The following is a 22,497-nucleotide window of genomic DNA, read 5'->3' on the forward strand; positions in this document are numbered from 1 at the left end:
GCGTGTTTAACAATAAAAGTCCAAAATATTACCAATAAAAATATAATAAAAAAAAGAACTGTAATTACTGGACATGAGAGCTTTCATATTTTGTGTGTTTAATGGCAGATTAATTATGTTCTGTTCTATTCTATAATCCTGCAGTTATAAGTTATATTATAATTTCAGGCTGTATACGTGATTTTTTTTTTTTTTTATGTGATTTTTTGACAATTGTCCTTTAAATGATTCAAAATCATTTACAATTTATAAATGTCTGAAACGCCAGATAAATTATAGAAAGTTAAAATCACACGACCTATGGCGTCGTTAAGGCGTACCTTAGAAATAGCCAATCGTCTATTGGGTAACGCTGAGCCAGTAAGAGCTCTGGAGTGACGCTAAGAAATGTTAGCAGACAGAAACACTGACCAATTACTTAATAATCCGTCAGTACTACAGCCAATCAGTGCAGGGAGGGGGCGGGACGTGAGCGGAAACCGGAAGCGCCTGCAGGAGCTGTGTGACCTGAGAAGGTCTCCGGCCTTGTGCAAAAGTTGCACGGTGAGCGTGGCTGTGAACCTCCCAAGGCTGCCTTATTGAAAAGCACAGCAGAGCCGCGATGTTTAAGTGCAATACAGCGTGGAATAAGCTGGCTCCGCTGGCCCGGGCCTCATCCTCTTTGTGTCTGCAGAATGCGCGGAAATCAGGCAAGTTGAGATAAACGGCAGAAGTCTGTGGTTCTGCAAATCACCTGTGAACCTCTTTTCAGTTTAGCAGAACAACGGCTTGCACAATTTCTATGGAAACACAAGTCCAGGCACCGGTAGGATAAGCGTTTATTTCACCGTGTGGATAGTCAAACCAATAAAGCACACTGAGTTGGATTGAATATAGATAAACACAACTAAAAGTTTCATTTAGTGCTATCTGAGGTCACACAGCGCATATGTTCAAACACAATTTCAGCAAAACTCTATGCGGCCATTCTGTAAAAAATATTATTTTACGAAAAGACTTTATGGGTTAATGCAGGAGTGCAAGTGTTGCTGTAATTTTTGGCCCAAGGTCGTTGAACGTCAAAGTCTGCCTCAAATACATTTTTGGCTCTGACAACTCCATTTCGCTGTCATTCAACTAAGTGAATTGTACCGCAGCAGTAATACTGTATTGTGGTTATGAAGATCTTTGTGATGAAATCTGAGAGCTTTCTATGCCTCCATTGACAGCTACGCAACTGACACTTTGACGCTTCAAAAAGTTCGTAAAGAGATCGTAAAACTAATTCATATGAATTGAGCGGTTTAGTAATTTTTCTGAAGAGACTCAATCGCTTTAGATGATGAAAAGATTTAATTTAGGTTTTTATTCACATATAAACATTGATCAGCGAGCATTAACAGAAACTCAACCTCACCTGCTTGACACACGAAAACAAACTTCATTGGTTCTTGCTGAAGTTCAAACGTGCTGCGTAACACAAGAATGAACCTTACTGGTTCTCGCAGGTCAAGCGAACATGCTTGAGCTTCCGTTTACCACAACTGTGTCAGCTGATGAATGCTTATATGTGAATAAAAGCCTAAATTCAATCTGTTCATCATGTGAAGTGATTGTTTCTCTTCAGAAAATGTTGACTAAACCACTCAATTTGTATGGGTCAGTTTTATGATCTCTGTATTAACTTTTTGAAGCGTCAAAGTTTCAGTTGCTTAGCTGTCAAATGAGGGACAGAAAGCTCTCAGATTTCATCAAAAATATCTTAATTTATGTTCCGAAGATGAACGAAAGTCTTATGGGTTTGAAATTGGAACGTCATTAGGGTGAGTAATTAATGACAGAATTTTCTATTTTTGGATGAACTATCCCTTTAAGAGAGGCTGACTGTATATTACTATCCTGCATATTACACAGATGCTTATCAAGTCAAGTCATTTTCATTTATATAGCGCTTTTAACAATGTAGATTGTCTCAAAGCAGCTTCACAGAGATAAATGTATAATATAACGTAAGATTGTTTTGGCTTTATAGCGGTTCTTTAATAAAGTTATTTTCCAGCTAAAGTTAGTTTTGATTGATTCGCTTCCGTCGCAACGATCATTTGTTTTTAAATTAGGGCCGCCAAGACGACACCATTCTCTCTACACAGACTTTAGCGAACCTGTGAGAAACGCTGATGGCGTTCAGATGCGCATTAAGAACGGGTTCTATAGTTATGTGCGTTTGAATATATGTGTGCAGGTTTGGAATTCCCTACAAACCAAACCTAAACAAATTACTGGTGTTTCCTTATAGTTTTGATTCAGTATTTTATTTTATCAATTCGGGGTAGATACGCAAATTAAGTTTTCCCGACGACGCGTTATCTGTAGAGTGGGAAAGGGATCCTCCATAGGGAGAGACTAGTTGGCCCTTCAGCACTGCGTTGACACCGGGTCCAGGCGAAGGTCCTTCATCAGATCTGGAAACGGCCTGGATCCGGCAGGCTGCGGGAAAACCTTGGGATAAACAAAGACACTAAAATTAGCGTAGATGCCATTCTTCTCATGATGTAACAAGTACATCAGGATTTATGGGAAGTGTTCCCGGTTCCAGCTGACCTAATCTATGCAGCCTAATATTGAATTATAGAAGTCTATAATGTATTATGTGAACGCTATGTCAAAGAGATGTGTCTTTAATCTAGATTTGAACTGACAGAGTGTGTCTGCTTCCCGGACAATGGTAGGAAGACTGTTCCAAAGTTTTGGTGCTAAATAGGAAAAGGATCTACCGCCAGCAGTCGATTTAGATATTCTAGGTATTATCAACTGGCCGGAATTTTGAGATCGCAATAGACGTGAAGGAGTATAATGCGTTAAGAGCTTGCTCAAGTACTGCGGAGCTAAACCATTTAGTGCTTTGTAAGTAATCAGCAATATTTTAAAATTGATGCGATGTTTAATAGGGAGCCAGTGCAGTTTTGACAGAACCGGGCTAATATGGTCATACTTCCTGGTTCTGGTAAGAACTCGAGCTGCTGCGTTTTGAACCAGCTGTAGTTTGTTTATTAAGCGTGCAGGGCAACCACCCAGTAGAGCATTACAATAATCTAGCCTTGATGTCATGAACGCATGGACTAATTGTTCAGCATTTGTCAATGAGAGCATATGACGTAATTTAGATATATTTTTAAGATGGAAAAATGCGGTTTTACAGATACTAGACACGTGACTTTCAAATGAAAGATTGGTATCAAAGAGCACACCCAGGTTCCTAACCGACGACGAAGACTTAACAGAGCAGCCATCAAGTGTTAGACAGTATTCTAGGTTATTACGTGAGGAAGTTTTTTGTCCAATAATTAGAATCTCTGTTTTTTCAGAATTTAGAAGTAGGAAATTACGAGTCATCCAGTTTTTTATATCAGCTATGCATTCTGTTAATTTAGTGAATTGGTAAGTTTCGTTAGGTTTTGAAGAAATATAGAGCTGAGTATCGTCGGCATAACAGTGAAAGCTAATGCCATGTTTCCTAATGATATCTCCTAAGGGTAGCATGTACAGAGTGAACAGCAGCGGTCCTAGTACTGAGCCCTGTGGTACGCCATACTGAACTTGTGATTGATAAGACATCTCTTCATTTACTGCTACAAACTGATAACGGTCAGATAAGTATGATTTAAACCATGCTAGTGCAATTCCACTAATGCCAACATAGTTTTCTAGTCTATTTAAAAGAATGTTGTGGTCAATGGTGTCAAACGCAGCACTAAGATCGAGTAACACTAATAGAGAGACACAACCACGATCGGATGATAAGAGCAAATCATTTGTTACTCTAACGAGAGCTGTCTCAGTACTATGGTATGGTCTAAATCCGGACTGAAAATCCTCGCAGATATCATTTCTTTCTAGAAAGGAACATAGTTGTGAAGATACTGCCTTTTCTAGTATCTTTGACAGAAAGGGTAGATTCGAGATCGGCCTGTAATTGACTAATTCTGAAGGATCAAGTTGCATTTTTTTAACAAGCGGTTTAATCAAAGCCAGCTTAAAGTTTTTTGGTACGTATCCTAGAGACAAAGAGGAATTAATGATATTAAGAAGAGGATCTATGACCTCTGGAAGCATCTCTTTCAGTAGCTTAGTCGGTATAGGGTCTAGCATACATGTTGTAGATTTAGATGATTTAACGAGTTTAGTAAATTCTTCCTCTCCTATAGCAATGAATGAATCAAATTTTTCCTCAGGGAGACTACAATGCACTGCCTGATGCGATACTGTAGTAGACGGTTGCATAGTTATAATTTTGTCCCTGATATTATCAATCTTATAAGTGAAGAAGTTCATAAAGTCATTACTGCTGTGCTGCTTGGAAACTTCTGTGTTTGAAGCTTTCTTTTTCGTTAGTTTAGCCACTGTTTCAAATAAATACCTAGGATTATGTTTATTTTCTTCTAATAGGTTTGAAAAATAAGCAGATCTAGCAGCTTTTAAAGCCTCTCTGTAAGCAATCGAGCTCTCTTTCCATGAAATGCGAAATACCTCTAGTTTTGTTTTCTTCCAGTTGCGCTCCATTTTTCTGGCTGCTCTCTTAAGGGCCTGAGTGTGCTCGTTGTACCACGGCGTTGGATTATTTTCTTTAATCTTCTTTAAGCGCAAAGGAGCAACTGTGTCTAAAGTGCTGGAAAAGAGAGAGTTAAAAGTTTCTGTTGCAATATCAAGTTTTTCTAAGCTATCTGAGATGCTGAGATGATGAAACTGATCAGGAAGATTATTAATAAAGCAATCTTTAGTAGCAGAAGTGATAGGTCTAACATATTTGTAACACGGAGTCGGCTTTGCAGCCTTGGCTAAATGTAATTTACACGAGACTAGATAATGATCTGAGATGTCATCGCTCTGCTGCAGAATTTCAACGGCATCAACATCTATTCCGTGTGATAATATTAGATCTAGAGTATGATTACGACGATGAGTAGGTCCTGACACGTGTTGTCTAACTCCAATTGAGTTTACAATGTCTTTAAATGCCAATCCCAATGCATCTTTTTCATTATCGATGTGTATATTAAAATCACCAACAATTAGTACTTTATCTGCAGCCAATACTAACTCTGATAGAAAGTCCGCAAATTCTTTGATAAAGTCTGTATGGTGCCCTGGTGGCCTGTATACAGTAGCCAGCACAAATCTCAAACGTGATTTATCATTTTTACTATATATTTTTACATTAAGCACTAACACTTCAAAAGAATTATATTCGAAACTTGATTTCTTAGTGGTTTTGAAAATATTACTATAAATTACAGCAACACCACCCCCTTTGCGTTTCAGACGGGGTTCATGTTTATAACAGTAATCTTGCGGGGTGGACTCATTTAAAGTAATGTAATCGCTTGGTTTTAGCCAGGTTTCTGTCAAACACAGCACATCTAGGTTATTATCTGAAATCATATCATTAACAATGAGTGCTTTTGAAGTAAGCGATCGAATATTCAGCAACCCAAGCTTTATCATTTGCTCATCTGTATTATAGCTGTTTTTTATTTGTTGAACATCAATTAAATTTTTAACCTTAGATAGGTTTAAACATTTTTTGGATTTCCAAAATCGGGGAACAGACACAGTCTCTATATGATGATAGCTAGGTGAAAGAGGCTCTATGTGATGGGATTTATCTGACCTGGGTGACGCGAGGCCGCTAGCAGACGGTTGGTTTAGCCAGTCTGTCTGCTTCCTGACCTGGTGCCCAATTTTTATCAACTAAATAAATACATGAACATTAAATATTGGTTTAAAGTTTATGTAAAGATATTTTTATTTTGGAGTTCATGAAGAAATGGATAACCATATACCATATGTAGACTATATTTGATTTAAGTATGACATCAGTACAATGAGTTTGAGCAGACTTCTTTTATAAAGAATTAAGAATTTTTGTTTTTATGATTGACTTTTCAGTGCTGAGACATGGTAGAAGGCTGGATATGGTTCAAAAAGCCCAGATGTCATCAGGGCCAACAGGAGGGGAAAACACTCTGTATTACGTCCTGGTTGGAGCAACATTTCTGGGGGCGGGAGTTTATGTAAGTACCCCTTTATTATGGATTCATCCTCAGCCCCATATTGACAATACAATGAATATTTATTTCAAGCATAGTTGCTTCAACATTTACTGATATTCAAATCAGTACTGTTCTTGTGTGGGTTGTGGATAGTTTGTAATATTGTAATAAAACGTTTAAGGATGCTCAAGATATATTGATATATAAGATATAAATAGCGTTGCTTTGCTATGCTCCACCAGTTAAACTGCATTCTCAGTTGCTTTCAAAAAAGATCTGATGTTAGAGGTGTTCCATGAATATAACTGGTAATCATTTACATGTAGCAGACTTTATCACACAAGATACTGATGCGAAGAGCACTTGGTGAAACAGGTTAATAAACTTGATTATGGTTGCTTGTATAGCAGTTTCTCAGCACCTCCATTTCAGACTATGGATGAAAGGTTGCATCAGTTTGCTTCAGTGTAGTAAATAATGTTGTAATTTCAATCATAAACGTTAACACATTTTTTTTGTCTTCACAGCTTTTGGTTTCCAAATGTTTTTATATATGATGTTGATTCTCATATTTGCAGAGTTCAAAATGAGCGTTGTTTATTTGTTTGTGTGTTTGAAGACATACCGCACTCTATCAGGGGACAAGGAAAGATATAAGGAGCGTATGATAGAAATTGCCAGTAGGTCTAAACAAGAGCCACAAGCAGCTGAGGCTGTAGGTAAGTGATTACACTAATCACATGTAGACATGAATCACTGGTCTCATTTAATTAGCAGTTATCAGTTGTTTCAATTAGTATATTTTCATCTTAAAGAATTCTTGATTTCTTAACATATAAAAAATGTTTTTTGCCTTTAATTTACTGTTGTCTGCAGCACAGATGTGAAAAAATAATATTAGTATATCGGAAAAGTTTAATTCAGTGGTATGTTGTCTTTTGTGTTTCAGCTGAAGTTGTGGCAGAATCAAAAGAAGGTGAGAGGTTATTTCTATACACTGCTATATGTGCACATTCACAGCCTTGCACACAGAGCACTGCAGTCCATTACTGAAGCCTTAGCTTAAATATGTCAGTTATTAGATTACTTTCTTGTTGGAAAGTTTTAAAGATTCTAATTTTGATTGGAAAACAAAGATGCCACTGTGAGATAACCAATACTGTTGTGCTCTGAGGTATCATGGCTCTGGATTGTATTTGTCTATGTTACTGGGGCACACATGGGTATTAACATGCACACAATGTCCTGTTCATGCATGATGACACAACACTTCCATTTGGAAATGTGACTTGGGAATCCTTTACTCTGTTTCGTCTGAAAAAGGGATTAACAATCTGAACATGTTAAATGGTATATTATATTATATTATGTGCAATGATCAAGTCAGCTTCTGATTGCATGTTTAGTGTCTTCATTTTGGTATGTGCAACATAACATAACATTGCTTAACTATCTCGGTTTTATCAGAGTAAAATCAGTTGATTTAGTAAAAATAATATAATCTGATAGAGGTCAGATCAAACAGTTTATTGTTTTATTATTTTTTTCTGCACTTATAATTTTAGTCAAGGTTTGTTTAGGTAAAATCACTCCTAATTTAGTTTTTCCAATTTTACTACTTTTAGCTTTTTGCGACTGTAGTGGTTCAGAATGAGTTTTAGCTAGTATCAAATCGTTTTTTTGTTGTGTTTTTTTGGCTAGACAGGAAGTTTTATAAATCAGTTTTCAAATGCCATTATAGGAAAATCAATGAAAACTTAACTTAATTTCTCATGATAAGAACCATTTTAATTTAACATTTAATTACCAGAGGAAGCTATTTTTATTTTTTTAAGAGCTGAAAAAATATCCATTCCATTGCATTAAAGGGGACCTATTATGCCCCTTTTTAAGAGATGTAAAATAAGTCTCTGATGTCCCCGGAGTGTATGTGAAGTTTTAGCTCAAAATACCCCACGGATCATTTATTACAGCTTGTCAAATTTGCCCCTTTTTGGGTGTGAGAAAAATGCGCCGTTTTTGTTTTTGTACCTTTAAATGCAAATGAACTGCTGCTCCCCGTCCCGTTCAGAAGACGGCCGATCCTTTACACAAGGTTCGGATACTCCGGCAATAATTAAACACGTGAATCTCGGTCATCCAAAATCTCAGAAATGACCAGTAGCTGAGTGCAGCCTTAAGGAGAGACTCAGGAAGAGGTTGCAACTTTAAGATTTAGTTGTTGTGGAGTTACATTGATTCATCTCATGTCATGTTTAACTTTTTACACAATTTGACACAGTTCCCTGAGGTCTTTATAAGAAAGCTGTGACCTTTTTTTGGTCAAACAGTGTTCTGTGCTCATCTGTGCAGCCAACGACAGAATAGTTTGCATGCTTTGCTCGAACTTTTGCCATTGCGTTAGAACTGGTTACACTGTTGTCGCTTGCGAAAACCAAAAACGTGGGTGAAAACGTGCAGATTAAGGGGTAGTGATATTATTATAAGATAATATAATTAGCAAAATCTGATCGGCTCATTTTTTTGTCATGCTTGCAGAAAAAAAGTGTTACCAAAACAAAGTTACTAGGTTGTTACTTTTCACGGTTTCTGGGTTGGTAGATGCACCGGGGACCCGATTATAGCACTTAAACACAGAAAAAGTCAGATTTTCATGACATATCCCCTTAAATTCAATGCATTAAAAAAAACGAATGCATTGTCAGTCACAAGTGACAGCTATATGCACATTAGATCAAGACATCAAGAGTAGACTTTAACATGGTCTTTATTCATAAAATGCTAGGATCAACAAATGCACTTAGTATTAACAAATCCAGGGTTTCTGTGATAAGTTGTGTGTGTACAATGCATATACACTACCGTTCAAGTATGATTTGTTTTTAAGCAATTTTGACAGTAAAAAAAATGTACATTGTTACATTTCCACAAAAATATTAGGCAGCACAACTGTTTCAACATTGATAATAATAATAATAACCCCCAATTTCCACCGGCTGCGTTACGGCTCCGTCACGGCGGCGGAGTCAATAGGTTTCCATTAAAGTCAATGAGTGTATTTCCACTGAATGCGGTACAGCTGCGTTCCGACTCCGGCGATCCGCAGCCCTCCGGAGCAGATACGCAGAGCTTCTATTTTTGCCGGATGCCGGAGAGCTCCGCAGCAATTGAGCACTTATATCGCGCGATCATACGTGAATTCGCGAGATCTCGTGGGTCCTCGTGACTTCAGCTGTCAGTCATGACCGCAGCCGTTCCGCAACAAATCCGGACCTGGTGGGTATTGACGGACGACGGAACACGGAGCTGTCACGCAGCGGAGCCGTTCCACAGCCGTTACGCATCTGGTGGAAATTGGGGGTAATAAGTGTCTTCTTGAGCAGCAAATCATCATAATAGAATGATTTCTGAAGGATCATGTGACACTAAAGACTGGAATAATGATGCAGAAAATTCAGCTTTGCATCACAGAAATAAATTACATAAAAAAAAATGTAAAAACTTATTTTAAATTGTAATAATATTTCACAATATTATATAACAGTAATATTTCACAATATTACTGTGTTGATACCGCATTTCATATAAATTCAGTAGCAAATAAATGCAGCCTTGGTGAACATAAGACTTGTCACTTTCATGAACATGAATTGTCACTTTCAGTTATGCATGCTTCTTGGGACACTGCATATTGCATGTGACTGTCTGTTTAATGTTCCTATGTACTGTCTTTTTATTTGTGTAAATGTCATCTTTAACTCTCCTAATATTTCTGCATCATATATACACTTGCCTCTAAACCTTAAACAAACTTTAAATAACTCTAAATAAGCATCTGCCAGGAATGGTAAATGTAAACTGTTAGCTATCTTTAGAATTGTCACCGTGACCTTCCACCTCTGCTCATACATGGTGAACTGTCTCCTCTATATCAAGTGTTTGACTCTGAGCATTTGTTTTTGTGTGACTGCCTTGTGGGTAACTCCATTGACGTTCCTCACCCAACCAATTGACTATCCATTGTTTTTATTCTAAATTTCATGTACTGTGCTTTTTCGAATTGAGAGGTTTAAATTGTACAAAATGAATCTGTTTTCTTTCTGCTGTTGGGCCAAGATTGGTTGGATTGAGGTGATGTTCTATGAAGTTCTTTCATCCTTGATGGATATGCCTGAGGCTCTTCTTCATCATGTCTTCATCATGTCACTTGTCAGTTGTGTATTTTGCTTCACACATTGTCTGTCACCAACAAAACATTTCCACCACAAGAACACCACTATTTTTGTCTTCCTTTTTCTGTTTGTCCTACTAACTCTTGGATGTTTTGAAGAGAGCTGTTTTGTCTTGCTTTAACTACTTTATTCCTGTTAAAATATTTGGAAAGATTTTTAGATGTCTTGACTATACCCATTTGTCTGGATTGTCTGTCCTTTCCCCTGCTGACACAATGAAGCTGAAGTTTTGGAGAAACTCTCATCTTCTGGAACTTGTTTAAAAAAAAAAAAAATCTGTTAATGCGCATGCCTCATAAGTTTCTGTTGGACTTTTTGATTGGCATCGACACATTGACCAGCTACGAGTGTTAAAAGAAAAATGGCAAAGAGGAGCTTTGAGTTTAAAAAAAAAAAAAAAAAATCTTGGTTTAATGTAACGGTAATGAAGTCTGAGAGAAGATTCCTGAGAATTGATGCTCTTCATGGTAACATGGTAGTCCTCCATAAAACATGAGGATCCTTTCATGGAATGTCACACAGAAAATTTTCCAACTAAGGAAGGAAGTGGATGAAGACTCTGACACCTTCACATTCACCCATAACTATTGTCCTTTTCCTTATGGTTTTACCCTTTTCTGACAAATTCATTCCTGATCCTGGATCCTTAAATATTTCCTTTTTCACCAGAAGAACCGTACTCGTACAACCTTTCAAAGCTTGAAAGTGTTAGGATTCAGTGCAATGAAAAATGCTAGGTATTTTTTTAAAGTCAGTTATCTGCTCATAATCCTGCTTTAGATGTTGCAGCACCTCTCGAATCCATCCCAGAACCATCTCCAGAGCCAGTTATGAGTGGTAAGAGCTGAGGAAGATGGAGTGGAGGATTGTTTTGGTGCATCTTCTGTCTCAGTCAAACAATCTTGTGTTTTGCTCATCTGTGGCATTAGAGCCTGTTGCTGAAGAACCAACTTCAACAGAACCTTCTGTTGAAGAACCTCCGGTAACAGAAGCTATTGTGGAGTCCCCTGAAGCTGAACCTGTTGCAGAAGCTCCCGTTACTGAACCCGTTGTGGAAGAACCTGTAACCGAACCCGTTGTGGAAGAACCTGTAACCGAACCCATTGTAGAAGCTTCTGTTCCGGAACCCATCGTAGAAGCTCCAGTAACGGAACCTGTTGAAGCCTCTGTGGCGGAATCAGTCATTGAAGTCCCTGTAACGGAACCTGTTGAAGAAGCTCCAGCAGTTCTACAGAGTGAAGAGCCCTTAGCTCCTGTAGTTGAGAGTGGTAAGATTGACACATCTGCATGGAAATCCAGGATTTTTAAGGAGGAAAATACTTTTATTTGGATATTGAGGTTAACATCTTTCCTCTCCTCTAACATCGTGATTAAGAAACCGAGCCCACACCTGTAATCATCGCTGAGCATGTTCCAGAGGCTTCATCTGTTTCTGAGAGTGGTAAGAGTCCGGTTTTGACTGGATGGGAATCAGTTCTGCAATATAAACATGTTACCGATAAAATATACTGATAATTACTTCATTGACACATATGGAGACCTATTCAAAACTTTCTATTACTACACCTTTTTATTTTTATGGCTACATATGATCTTTTTTGAGTTGTTTGACTAGATTGTGCCTTGGTCTGTCTTTGGTTGGTTATTTCCTTTATCAATGAAGATCATTTGTTTTTCTTGTCTATATAAACCACATTGTCCTCACTTCTTTTCAAGGCCTTATCTTTCTTCCCCCACTCAGCCATTTCATGCTTTGAACGTTTGTTGTGGCAAAGTGTGACTGATTTAATGCTAATGGCTAATGCTAATTGTACAAGGTCACACACTTATGACCAATTTGCAGCCGTGTATCCAGATTATTCGATGTATCGTTTGCACTAATATTACTATAAAAATGCTAATCTCTCCCCTCATCTAGCGCTGTGTTCCTGAGATCACTCATGTATTCTTGTACAGATAATGTTAAGCGCACTCACATGGCTAATTCACGATACATGTCAAGTTATTCATAAATGCTTGTGTGTTTGTACTAAATTTGTCTTTCTTTAACCAGCTGCAGATCCTGAGCCAGCTTCTGCTGCTGTACCCCTTGAACCCACTGCTGCTCACTTAGATGTCCCTGAACACGCTCCCTATCTGCTGATTGGTGGAGGCACAGCTTCATTCGCTGCAGCTCGGTCCATTCGGGCACGCGACCCTGGTGCCAGGGTGAGTCTGTCCGTTTAGTAGTAGTTTGGCAGCATTAACGCTCAAGTATTGTAATCATAAATGGTTCATCAATGCAATCACTTAAACGGGTTTGCCAAGAACCCCCAAATATGAGGATGAGGGACCTTGTGTGAGGCTTCCTTTCTTAAATATAAAGACATATTTTCCTGTATTAATAGCAGTAATATAGAAAATAATGTGATATTGTAAAGACAACAAAATTGTTGTAAAAACATAGTTTTTAAAATTGAATAAAATGCTTTTATATTGTCATTGAACTAAAGAAATGTTAAATATCTGGAAAATATTTTCTTTTTATGCTTTTAAGTTGACAAGCGTGTCTGAGATTAACTTTTTTTTTTAAACAAAACTCTAGAGTAGATTGTTGTTGTTTTTTCCCCGTTCAAAACTAGTGATGGCAGTAGAATAATCACAATGAATCAGTTAATCTGACCAGTATTTGGAAAGCAGAAAGAGTATTATAATCAAATTTGGTGAATAATTTAAACATCAAGTTTCATTAAATGTTTTTAATTAATATCTTCGGTGCACAAGTTTACATACATTTTAAGAGCCCTAAAAATACATTTTGTGGAATATTTAATTTTTCTTCCCATTTAAAAAATAATTATGAACCACAGATGAGCCCATTCTAAATCCCATCTGCAAACCATATCTATGTATTAAAGTTTGTGTGTCCTGTGTGTGTTTGTTATACAGGTGTTGATTGTAACAGAGGAGTCTGAACATCCCTACATGAGACCCCCTCTCTCTAAAGAACTCTGGTTCTCTGATGACCCCAAGGTCACTGAAACACTGCACTTCAAACAATGGAACGGCAAAGAGAGGAGGTGTGTGACGAGTGTTCCAGACCACTTAAACCAGACCTAACACTGATACACTGACTTTTTTGTCGAAGGGTCATAATTGCATCATATTTATTAATTATTTGTTCAGTCTGTTTGCATATATATCATGTTAATTTATTTCTTTTTGTTGTAGTATTTACTTCCAGCCTCCCTCGTTCTACATCAGTCCCGCGGATCTTGCTAAAGTTGAGAATGGGGGTGTGGCTGTGCTCACGGGCCGTAAGGTGAGAAACTCTGACACCAGCATCTAATGTTGCTGTGGAGTTGCATTCTTAATTATGTCCACTTGAACAAGTCTGAAAAATGCTGAAGTTGCAGAAGAGGAGACAATGTTTTATGGATTGCTAAATATGTGTGAATGAGTTGTCCTCATCATAACCCTGTGTGTGTGTTTGAACCTATGGTGTAGGTGGTACACATGGATGTCAGAGAAAATAAAGTCAAACTGAGTGATGGTGCAGAGATCTCCTATGAAAAGTGCTTGATTGCCACAGGTAAAACGGATATAATATGCACATGAACACATACGCAGGGGTGTAAAATCTATTGCTGACTGTCCTGTAAATGAATATGTGTATGTGCATTAGGTGGGGTGCCTAGGAACCTGCAAGTGATTGAAAGGGCAGGACAGGAGGTGACGAAGAGGACAACCCTCTTTAGGAAAGTATGTCTTGCTTCACATATTTTGGGCAGAGTGGAGCAGTAGTGTGGAGTCAAATCCCCAATTAATATGTCTGCATGTCTGTCAGCATGAAATCAATATTGATCCCATTTATGTTCTGAATACATGTTCCTGGTCTTATTGTGCACAGTTCATTAGTACATGTTATTCTAAAGGAAAAAAGGTTTTCTTTATCAACATGCAATAAATCACTCAGACACTGAAAGCTTTTCTTTTCAAATGATGGAAAAATCATGTCTTGTCCCATTTCTTTCCTTGCTGAATAACTATCCTATTTAACTCAAACAATTCACACTAAATGGGTTGTGAATGCTGTTTCATTTTGACTTTAATATTTGTCAATTGACTGAAATGCACTTGATTCAGGATCAGATTATACCTAAATCTACAGTGTCAGTACATTTAGAACCAAAATAACATGCTTCTTTAGATGTGCTCTTTTACTAAGTGCATATGCTCATCATCTCATGAGATGCCAAATTCATAAATGTAAATGTGCAGAACACCGCTGGAGGGCACCCTTATGTTAATAATGTCGCTGTAGCATTTTGCACACCACTAATTGCAAGAGTTTTTTTTTTTTTTTTTTTTTGTTAATCAGAGGACTAATTTACATTAAGCCTTGTGTACAATTAAAAAAAAAATCTTGATATACATTTTCCTTCTATGTTGCTCACATTCTATATCTTGTTCCTACAGTCCTGGAAAACCAGGAAATAGCAAGGAAGTTCAAATTGTGGGAAAATAATTAATGGAAATTTCTATATTAAACGAAGTTATTATGTTCAAGTGTAAAACATTTTTTTTATCTTTATACTTTAAATCCTAGAAATGTTTTGGTCTTTTTGGTAGATTGAAGATTTTAGATCTCTAGAGAAGATCAGCAGAGAGGTGAAGTCCATTACCATCATCGGCGGAGGTTTCCTCGGCAGCGAGCTTGCATGTGCCATGGGTCGCAGATGTGAGTCTAAACCCTCAGCTGTCATTTAGATCAAAATCAAGCCAAAAGTGTTGATTGTAAAAAAAATAGATTCCAAAAATGTAGTTGTAATTGCATTATATTATGTTCTGAAATGCTCATAATCAGATTAGTTACTTTTTTTTTATAGATTACATGATCACATATTATTCACACAATAGCAGTATATTGTCCATAACTGATTGATTATACTCAATTAATCTTTTACACTTTTCTTTCTAAAAAGCATACCACATTTAAAATTTTGAAAAATTATATACAGTAATTAGGTTTAGGAAGGGGGAGGGGTGTGTGTTGGGGTGTTGTGGATTTGCACACACAGAACAGCCTCTAGTCTCTAGTCTATAATTACATGCAAAATGGAGAGGCCACATAGCATATGACCACAGGAGAATTTTCTCAACACTGCATATCTAATCAACTCCTGACTAACACATTTGAATTATTATTTGAATTATCACTCAGTGTGTCATTTAACATTGTATTACAACTTCATGTCTTTAGAAGGCTTTTGTCTTTCAAACAGATTAAATGCACAATTGCCATTTTGTATTTACCTGTAATGGAGGGATGGAATTTTTTTTCAGAAGAACCTCTTTGAATTAAATTTAAGTTAATAGTTAAGGCATTAATTTAACAACACATTTGCATGTCCGCAGTTTTATTATGTTGTTAATGGTCACATGGTCACACTTTTTGTGATTTTTAAATGGATTGTTTTTATTGTAAAATTATGATTTATTAATTATTAGCTTTATCAGCTTATAAACCCCATGCAGTTCCTTCACAAACCTCAATTCAGGAAACCCTGATGTAATGTGATGTTTAATGTATATCATCATGTTGATAAAAATAGAATATATTTTCTTTCTTTTTGGATTGTATATAAATGTGGTACAAGACTTTCCTATTCAAATCAATATGATAAATCAGTTCAAAAGTAATCTAAGTAATCAAAAAGTAGTCAGATTATATTATATTAGAATGTGTCATGTAATAGATTACATTATAGAACACAGTTTGGTCATATTTGAAATCAATAACTGACTGCAATTGTGTTTTTGTTATCTTGTTATAAGGGTTGGGGTTGGCTTTCATATAAATATGGATGTCTTTTTTTTTTTTTTTTATGAAACAAACTACTGAATTTTCCTCTCTCCTTGTTTTTGCCGTCGCTTTCTTTTTCTCTCCCTCGTTTTAGCTGCGGACCCTGGTTTAGAGGTGATCCAGATGTTCCCAGAGAAGGGTAACATGGGAAAAGTACTGCCTGAATACTTGAGTAACTGGACCACTGAGAAAGTCCGGAAAGGTAAGAAAATGAATAAAGGACGCTGGAATTGCTTCCTTTAACTTTAAATGTCCAAATTCAAAATATAGGCATTTTGAAAAGTTTGAAAGCCAAAAGTTGACCACAGCTAACCCTTTGATTCACTCATAGAGGGTGTGAACGTTATCCCGGATGCTCTAGTGAAAAATGTGAGCTACAAAAATGACCAATTGGAGATCAAACTGAAGGATGGACGAGTGGTGAGTCTGCTTTTCCGTCAGCCAATCATAACATGGCCTGATCATCTGTTTGCTAATTTACAGTGTTTTATGGTTATACAGTATTTGTATTACGCTAAATAAAAACAATGAGGCTTTTTTTCTTGTGTTGTTGTTTTAGGTGAAGACTGACCACATTGTGGCAGCAGTTGGTTTGGAGCCCAGTGTGGAACTTGCCAAATCAGGCGGGCTGGAGGTGGACTCTGATTTCGGAGGGTACCGCGTTAACGCTGAGCTCCAGGCTCGCTCCAACATCTGGGTGGTACGTAGGGCTGAGGTTTTTTCAGGCAAAACTTTTGAAAGGGCAGAGAGGAGGATCTTATACTACTAAAGTGTCGGTATTTAGACACGAATGTCCTAAAGAATGAAGGAGATGAATGGCTCAGTTTTCATAGGTACTGTACTAGTTCTGAATCTCAATTTTGACATGATAATCAAGGTTCCTCTTTGTTTGTGTTCTAGGCAGGGGATGCTGCATGTTTTTATGACATCAGGCTGGGCCGCCGGCGTGTGGAGCACCATGATCACGCGGTGGTCAGCGGCAGACTGGCTGGAGAGAACATGACTGGAGCCAACAAACCCTATTGGCATCAGTCTATGTTCTGGTAATCACACATCTTCAACAAACTCACCTTTTAATATGTGTTTTTAATAGCATCAGGGTTTTTTGAAAGTACTTAAATTTCAGACACATGGTTTCAAGGACTAGAAAGTATCCGAAACATAAGAAAGTGAAAGTGCTTGAATTAAACAAACTAAATTTGCTTATTATAAAATTTGGTCTTTATGCACTGCCAAAGCCAGAACGAAACATCGCTACCGAATTGAGGGGAAAGTAGGGAAAACCTGGAAAAAAAGCAGCGTGAGCACATGGATCATGATTATGCACAGGCAGCCCTGCATGATGAACACATGAGAGGCGTAGAGCTGTTTAACTAGCTCAATATCAGAGAAGTGCAAATTAAATGTTGCTTAGCTCAGTACTGAGCTATAGCCTGGGTTTCCCCATGCTGCAATTGTGCGCAGCGTGATTTTATTCACGCTGCTAGGCAGCCTGGATTCCATGGACCAGATTTTCGCCTCAGCGAGGGGACCAATCACAGAACGGGGAGGGAGCAGCAAGACGATGACGACGTCTATGCGACACACCGAAGCAGTTTGTTTATATCTATACATACCTTCTACCCTCATGTTTGTCTTGCACAAACGGCAATAGTCGCTGAACGCCATCGTGTACACATAAATCTCTGACCCATCGTCTTCTTCCTCATCGAATTTCTGTCGCTCTACATACGTCATCTGATATAATTGAAACGATTGGCTATGAGCTACGTACAGGCGCATTTGATAGACATTCGTAGCACCCAATAAACGGCTCTGGGCATTCGTAAACCACGCCTCAAATACGAGAAAATGAACGTGGTTCCCAGACCACGTCTCAATGAGACTAGGTCTGACGTTAGCCAGGCTAACTGAGCTACATAAAAATTGGCTAATCAAAATTCCAATGAATAATGCTTAATAAAGTGTTGTCAATTACAGAGGTAACTGGGGAAACCAATATTTTTCTGCTGTTCCATAAGCGCCATCTACTGAATTCAATTCTGCTGTTTTTGTTCAGATCAATCTGTGAAGAATGACCCATATTCTTACATAGCTTATACGCAGTGTTGTAAATGTTAACCGGTAGATTGAAATGAAGATAATGTGCTTTAAAAAAAATTTAATAATAAGGTATCTAGAATATTAATAATCTTTTAACATTTTGACTCATCCCTTTTCTTAAATGGTTTAAAGGCTAAAATTCGTTTTTTTTTTTTTAAATATATTTTTTTATAAAACTTGTTTTTGTCAAAACGTGTTGTTTGGATCATAAAAATGAATAAGCATGAATAAGAAAGCGGCAATCTACATGTCTCGTTCTCATCTCTCATCTCAGTCGCTCTCTCGTACACTGTACAAGCCCTCTCTCCTCATTGGATTTTAAAAAGGTCATATGCCACTTAAATTATATTTTATTTGTCAGAATATGGCTTAACATTGCTGCAGTAATGAATAACACAGGTACTTGATACTGTCCAGATTGGCAGTAACAAACCCACCTTTATTGTCTTTATTGTGCTTGATATAAAATATTATAAAAGGTGATTTAAAAAGTCCTTGAATCTGGCGTTCATGAAAGAGTGGGAACCCTGAAGCATAATGCAGCACTCACAATTTGTCTTGTCTTTAGGAGTGATCTAGGACCAGATGTTGGATATGAAGCCATCGGAATAGTGGACAGCAGTCTGCCCACCGTGGGAGTGTTTGCTAAAGCCACGGCCAAGGACACACCAAAAGCTGCAACCGAACAATCAGGTACACAAACATTTGCTATTGAAACACCACACAAACACCATTTTCAGCAAGAGTTTGCTATTACTCTATTTTGATATTGTATCCTTTTGTGGTATATTGTGACCTTTTGTGGTATTGGATGCCTTGAATTTCTTGAATGGGATTAATAAAGTATCAATCATCATCATTTGCATTCAATAGCAGAGTGCAAACAAAAATGCACCAAAAAAACCCAAAGTTTTCTCTGTTTACAGGCACCGGAATCCGTTCCGAGAGTGAGACGGAGGAGGTTGCCGGGGCGTTTAAGGCAGGAACAGCGGCCCCTCCACCTCCTATCCAGCAGAAGGAGGATTATGGGAAGGGAGTGATATTTTACCTGAGGGACAAAGTGGTGGTCGGTATCGTTCTGTGGAACGTCTTCAACAGAATGCCCATCGCAAGGAAGGTGAGCAGAGATATCATTCCCTTTCTCCATTCATCTTCATTTCAGTGTTTCTTATGAAGGTAATATGATGCCATAAAGAATCGCATGTGCAGGGGAAGATTTGTGAAAGTGTACACAAGTTTGCAAGCATAAATTACATTTGCATGTGCAAGAGAAGATTTGTAAAGGTGTAAATCACCTTTCAAGTGTAAGAAAAAAATATTTGCAGCATTTTACTGTTATTCGTAAGTGTAATTCATGTATTGTGAAGCTGCAGCTTCATGCTAACGCGAAATAAATAGGATCTGTATTCCTCTGACTTCCATTTTTCCACGCCTATACTTTTGGCACGTTTTTTGCGGCCAAAAGCATTGCAGGCCTGTGAACAGTAATTTGCAAGCGAAAACAACAAAGTCAGGAACTGCAAAACAGATTGATCACATAAAACCAACCTTTGTGTAAAAAAACAAACTGTTGCAAATGTCTGAATGACTTGTTGTGTCCATGGGGCAAAAAAGTTCCCGAAATAACCCGATTTGTACAGTTGCGTCTTTCTTTTACCTGCGCGTACAGTTTTGGCACGATACTCTCACTCACTGAGTTTTGCAAGCGCGAAGAGGAGGAGGGGTCCACCTTCTTCTTGTAGCCAATCAAATGAGCTTCTCGCTGACTCTCGATTTACTCTTATCTGATTGGTTCAATAAACACACCAGTCGCCAGAACACATCTTCATTTGGCTCAGAAACATTCTCGTTGCCGAAATGGTACTTTTACTGCACGCATACATGTTATATAAATAAATAAATAAATCATGATTGCTTAATAAGCTGTGCACTAATAGGCTGACTAAGGCTGACTGACATTCACACTGAATTTCGAGCTGGTGTTAACTTTATTGCATTGAAATTTTATATATAATATAATCTGTTACACCACCGAACTTATGTTAAACTTTACAATCAAATCATTTAATACCCATTCTTTATGTAATAATACTATTCTGATGCAGTGTCTTTCACGTCATGTCTCTGTTCATGGTATTTAACACTCAATTATATATTTTGTAATATTGGTCGCACTGTCAATATTGATTCTGATACTTTCGTGTGACTGATCAAGCTATTATGTGTAGCTAGTATGAATATCAAAATGCTTTCTCTGTGTCCAGATTTGACTGTAATTAAAAACTGATACTAAATCAACATAAACTCAACTTTGACAAAAAGTAACTAGTTATGTCTTAATAAAAACCCAGCAACCAGGGAACACACAGCATCTTGAAATGTTTATATATAGGGCTATACAGCAATCTAGTGGTTACACGATGGCATTGCAGGTGATAAATGGTGCATAATTTAAAGATGCCCTTAAAATACATGTTAAAGGGTAAAAATCTCATTTTAGTATTGAAAGGCAATTTACACCTTTACAAATCTTCTCTTGCGCATGCAAATTTAACTTGCGCTTGCAAACTTATGTACACTTTCACAAATCTTACCCTGCGCATGTGATTCTTTATGGCATCATATTACCTTCATAGTTTCTCTGACAAAGATAGTTAATTTATTGTTTTGTCTTTATTTGTAGATAATCAAAGATGGAGAGGAACATACAGATCTGAATGAGGTGGCCAAGCTTTTCAACATCCATGAGGACTGAATTTTTCGTTTTCTCTGTTCTCTGTCCATATTTCTGTGAAGTGAACTTGGGAAAAGACACACACACACAGAACAAACACATACAGGCTTACAACAGCCTTTCATCTGTCATTTTGACCTTGAACTCTCTGAGATCCGGACATGCAATGCTGCCTCTGGGGCTGTGATTTCAATCTGCTCATGGATTGGTTCAAACTGTATCACTTAATTTTCTACTGAGGGAAATCTATACCTGTTGTTTGTATTGAAAAGTGCTGTGTTTTTTTCCCTGTTGTGGTCAGTAAATTTTCATCTCACTTCTTGAATGCATCCCTTCTGAACACCTCCTCCAAAGCCTGACGGGATAACTACTTTCGTTGAATATTGCAATAAAATTGCATTTTGAATCAAACAATACCAGATGAAAGACATTCCTCTGACACCTGGTAGCACAGTGTTTTCTGTCTGCACGATCAAAGCAGCTGGTACAAATGAAACTAAATAAAAGTAAATTATTTTTATTTATGCCTCATGTTTCATTTGAATTCTTCCTAACTTGGTTTTTGTTAACATTTGTAGACGCACTGGACAGTGATTGTTTGGTCTTTCCAGAAGTCTTTCCAGGAATTTATCAACCATCTGCAAGTGCAAGAAGTCGTGCATTTGAATGCCTGTGTCTCCGATATGGGTGTGACCCTGAGGGTTTTGAGATGCGTGGAGAAGATGTAATATGTTTTGGCTCATTAAACCTGTGATTGCCTGCAAACATGTTCCCTAACATAGCCTTGACCTATTTTCTTATGCACCAGCGCTCTGATATACAGGTCTGAGTAATAGAAAATTGCTTATTCTGTCTTTCTGCAGAGTGAAGGGGTATGGGAAAAAAATATAGTTTGAGAATTATTACATTTTGATTTTTAATGGAATGTTTTGATATGTCCAAATGCTATTTGGATGTTGTTTTGATATAGCACTCAAACTTTAATAATCACTGAATTGGCTGCTAGGTACAGATTACAGATTTACATTAATTCAGTATTATATATATTATATATTTTTTAAACAGGATCAAATGTGCCCTGGAATTTTAAGAGTTTCAAGATTTAGCTTTTCAGTATACTGAATAGGATACTAGGATTGGGTTGCGATTTCAGGTTCAGATTATTTTCGGTGTATTTCAGCTAAATTGTTTAAATGTGAAATTCTCTCTCTAGGCCTACTAATGTTGTATAAATCATTTATTTGTTAACTGGACAAATCGCGTAGCGTTGTTTGTTTTCGTGTGTAGACAGCATAACGGAAAGTTACTTGTTATTCAGTAATATAGATCTGACTGCACTGACACTATCAGATGAAAACAAAACTCGAACTGAATTGATCTGAATTATGACTCCTAATTATATTGCTGTACACGGTCTTTATGTTGCATCACATTCACAACTCAGGTAAAATAGCTACTATATTTCCTTTCCTTTCCTATCCCATCCTATCAGCGGGAAGCGCATTTAACATTGTGTGTGTGTGAATTTTGCAAGTAATTTGTATTTTTGGTGGT

At 37.4% G+C, this 22,497-nt stretch overlaps 1 protein-coding gene across 3 annotated transcripts; it reads left to right on the forward strand.

Moving 5' to 3' along the window:
- Window positions 1–447: 447 nt before the first annotated feature.
- Window positions 448–21,470, forward strand: aifm1 (apoptosis inducing factor mitochondrion associated 1). 3 transcript variants are annotated; one of them, XM_084413819.1, is made up of 20 exons: window positions 448–689; window positions 5,926–6,050; window positions 6,649–6,748; window positions 6,979–7,005; window positions 11,042–11,098; window positions 11,191–11,529; window positions 11,637–11,702; window positions 12,315–12,469; window positions 13,190–13,320; window positions 13,472–13,562; window positions 13,748–13,832; window positions 13,926–14,002; window positions 14,873–14,981; window positions 16,201–16,308; window positions 16,438–16,526; window positions 16,666–16,806; window positions 17,007–17,149; window positions 18,778–18,902; window positions 19,136–19,326; window positions 20,893–21,470. In XM_084413819.1, exons 1-20 carry the CDS (start codon window positions 602–604, stop codon window positions 20,962–20,964), a joined length of 2,319 nt encoding a protein of 772 aa, XP_084269945.1. In that variant the 5' UTR covers window positions 448–601; the 3' UTR covers window positions 20,965–21,470. The 3 variants fall into 3 exon arrangements, with proteins under 3 accessions (XP_084269945.1, XP_084269946.1, XP_084269947.1); XM_084413820.1 differs by lacking the exon at window positions 11,042–11,098; XM_084413821.1 differs by lacking the exons at window positions 11,042–11,098; window positions 11,191–11,529; window positions 11,637–11,702.
- The last annotated feature ends 1,027 nt before the right edge of the window (window positions 21,471–22,497 follow it).

The sequence above is a fragment of the Rutilus rutilus genome (assembly GCF_951802725.1).
Source record: "Rutilus rutilus genome assembly, chromosome: 7".
Classification (NCBI taxonomy): Eukaryota; Metazoa; Chordata; class Actinopteri; order Cypriniformes; family Leuciscidae; genus Rutilus; species Rutilus rutilus.

Bases quoted from the DNA above. Each gene is read 5' to 3' on its own strand.
- aifm1 (XM_084413819.1), top strand. From the start codon at position 602: ATGTTTAAGTGCAATACAGCGTGGAATAAGCTGGCTCCGCTGGCCCGG. The intron at 7,006-11,041 runs GTGAGAGGTTAT...ATCCTGCTTTAG, and splicing joins TGTGGCAGAATCAAAAGAAG to ATGTTGCAGCACCTCTCGAA. The intron at 19,327-20,892 runs GTGAGCAGAGAT...CTTTATTTGTAG, and splicing joins GAATGCCCATCGCAAGGAAG to ATAATCAAAGATGGAGAGGA.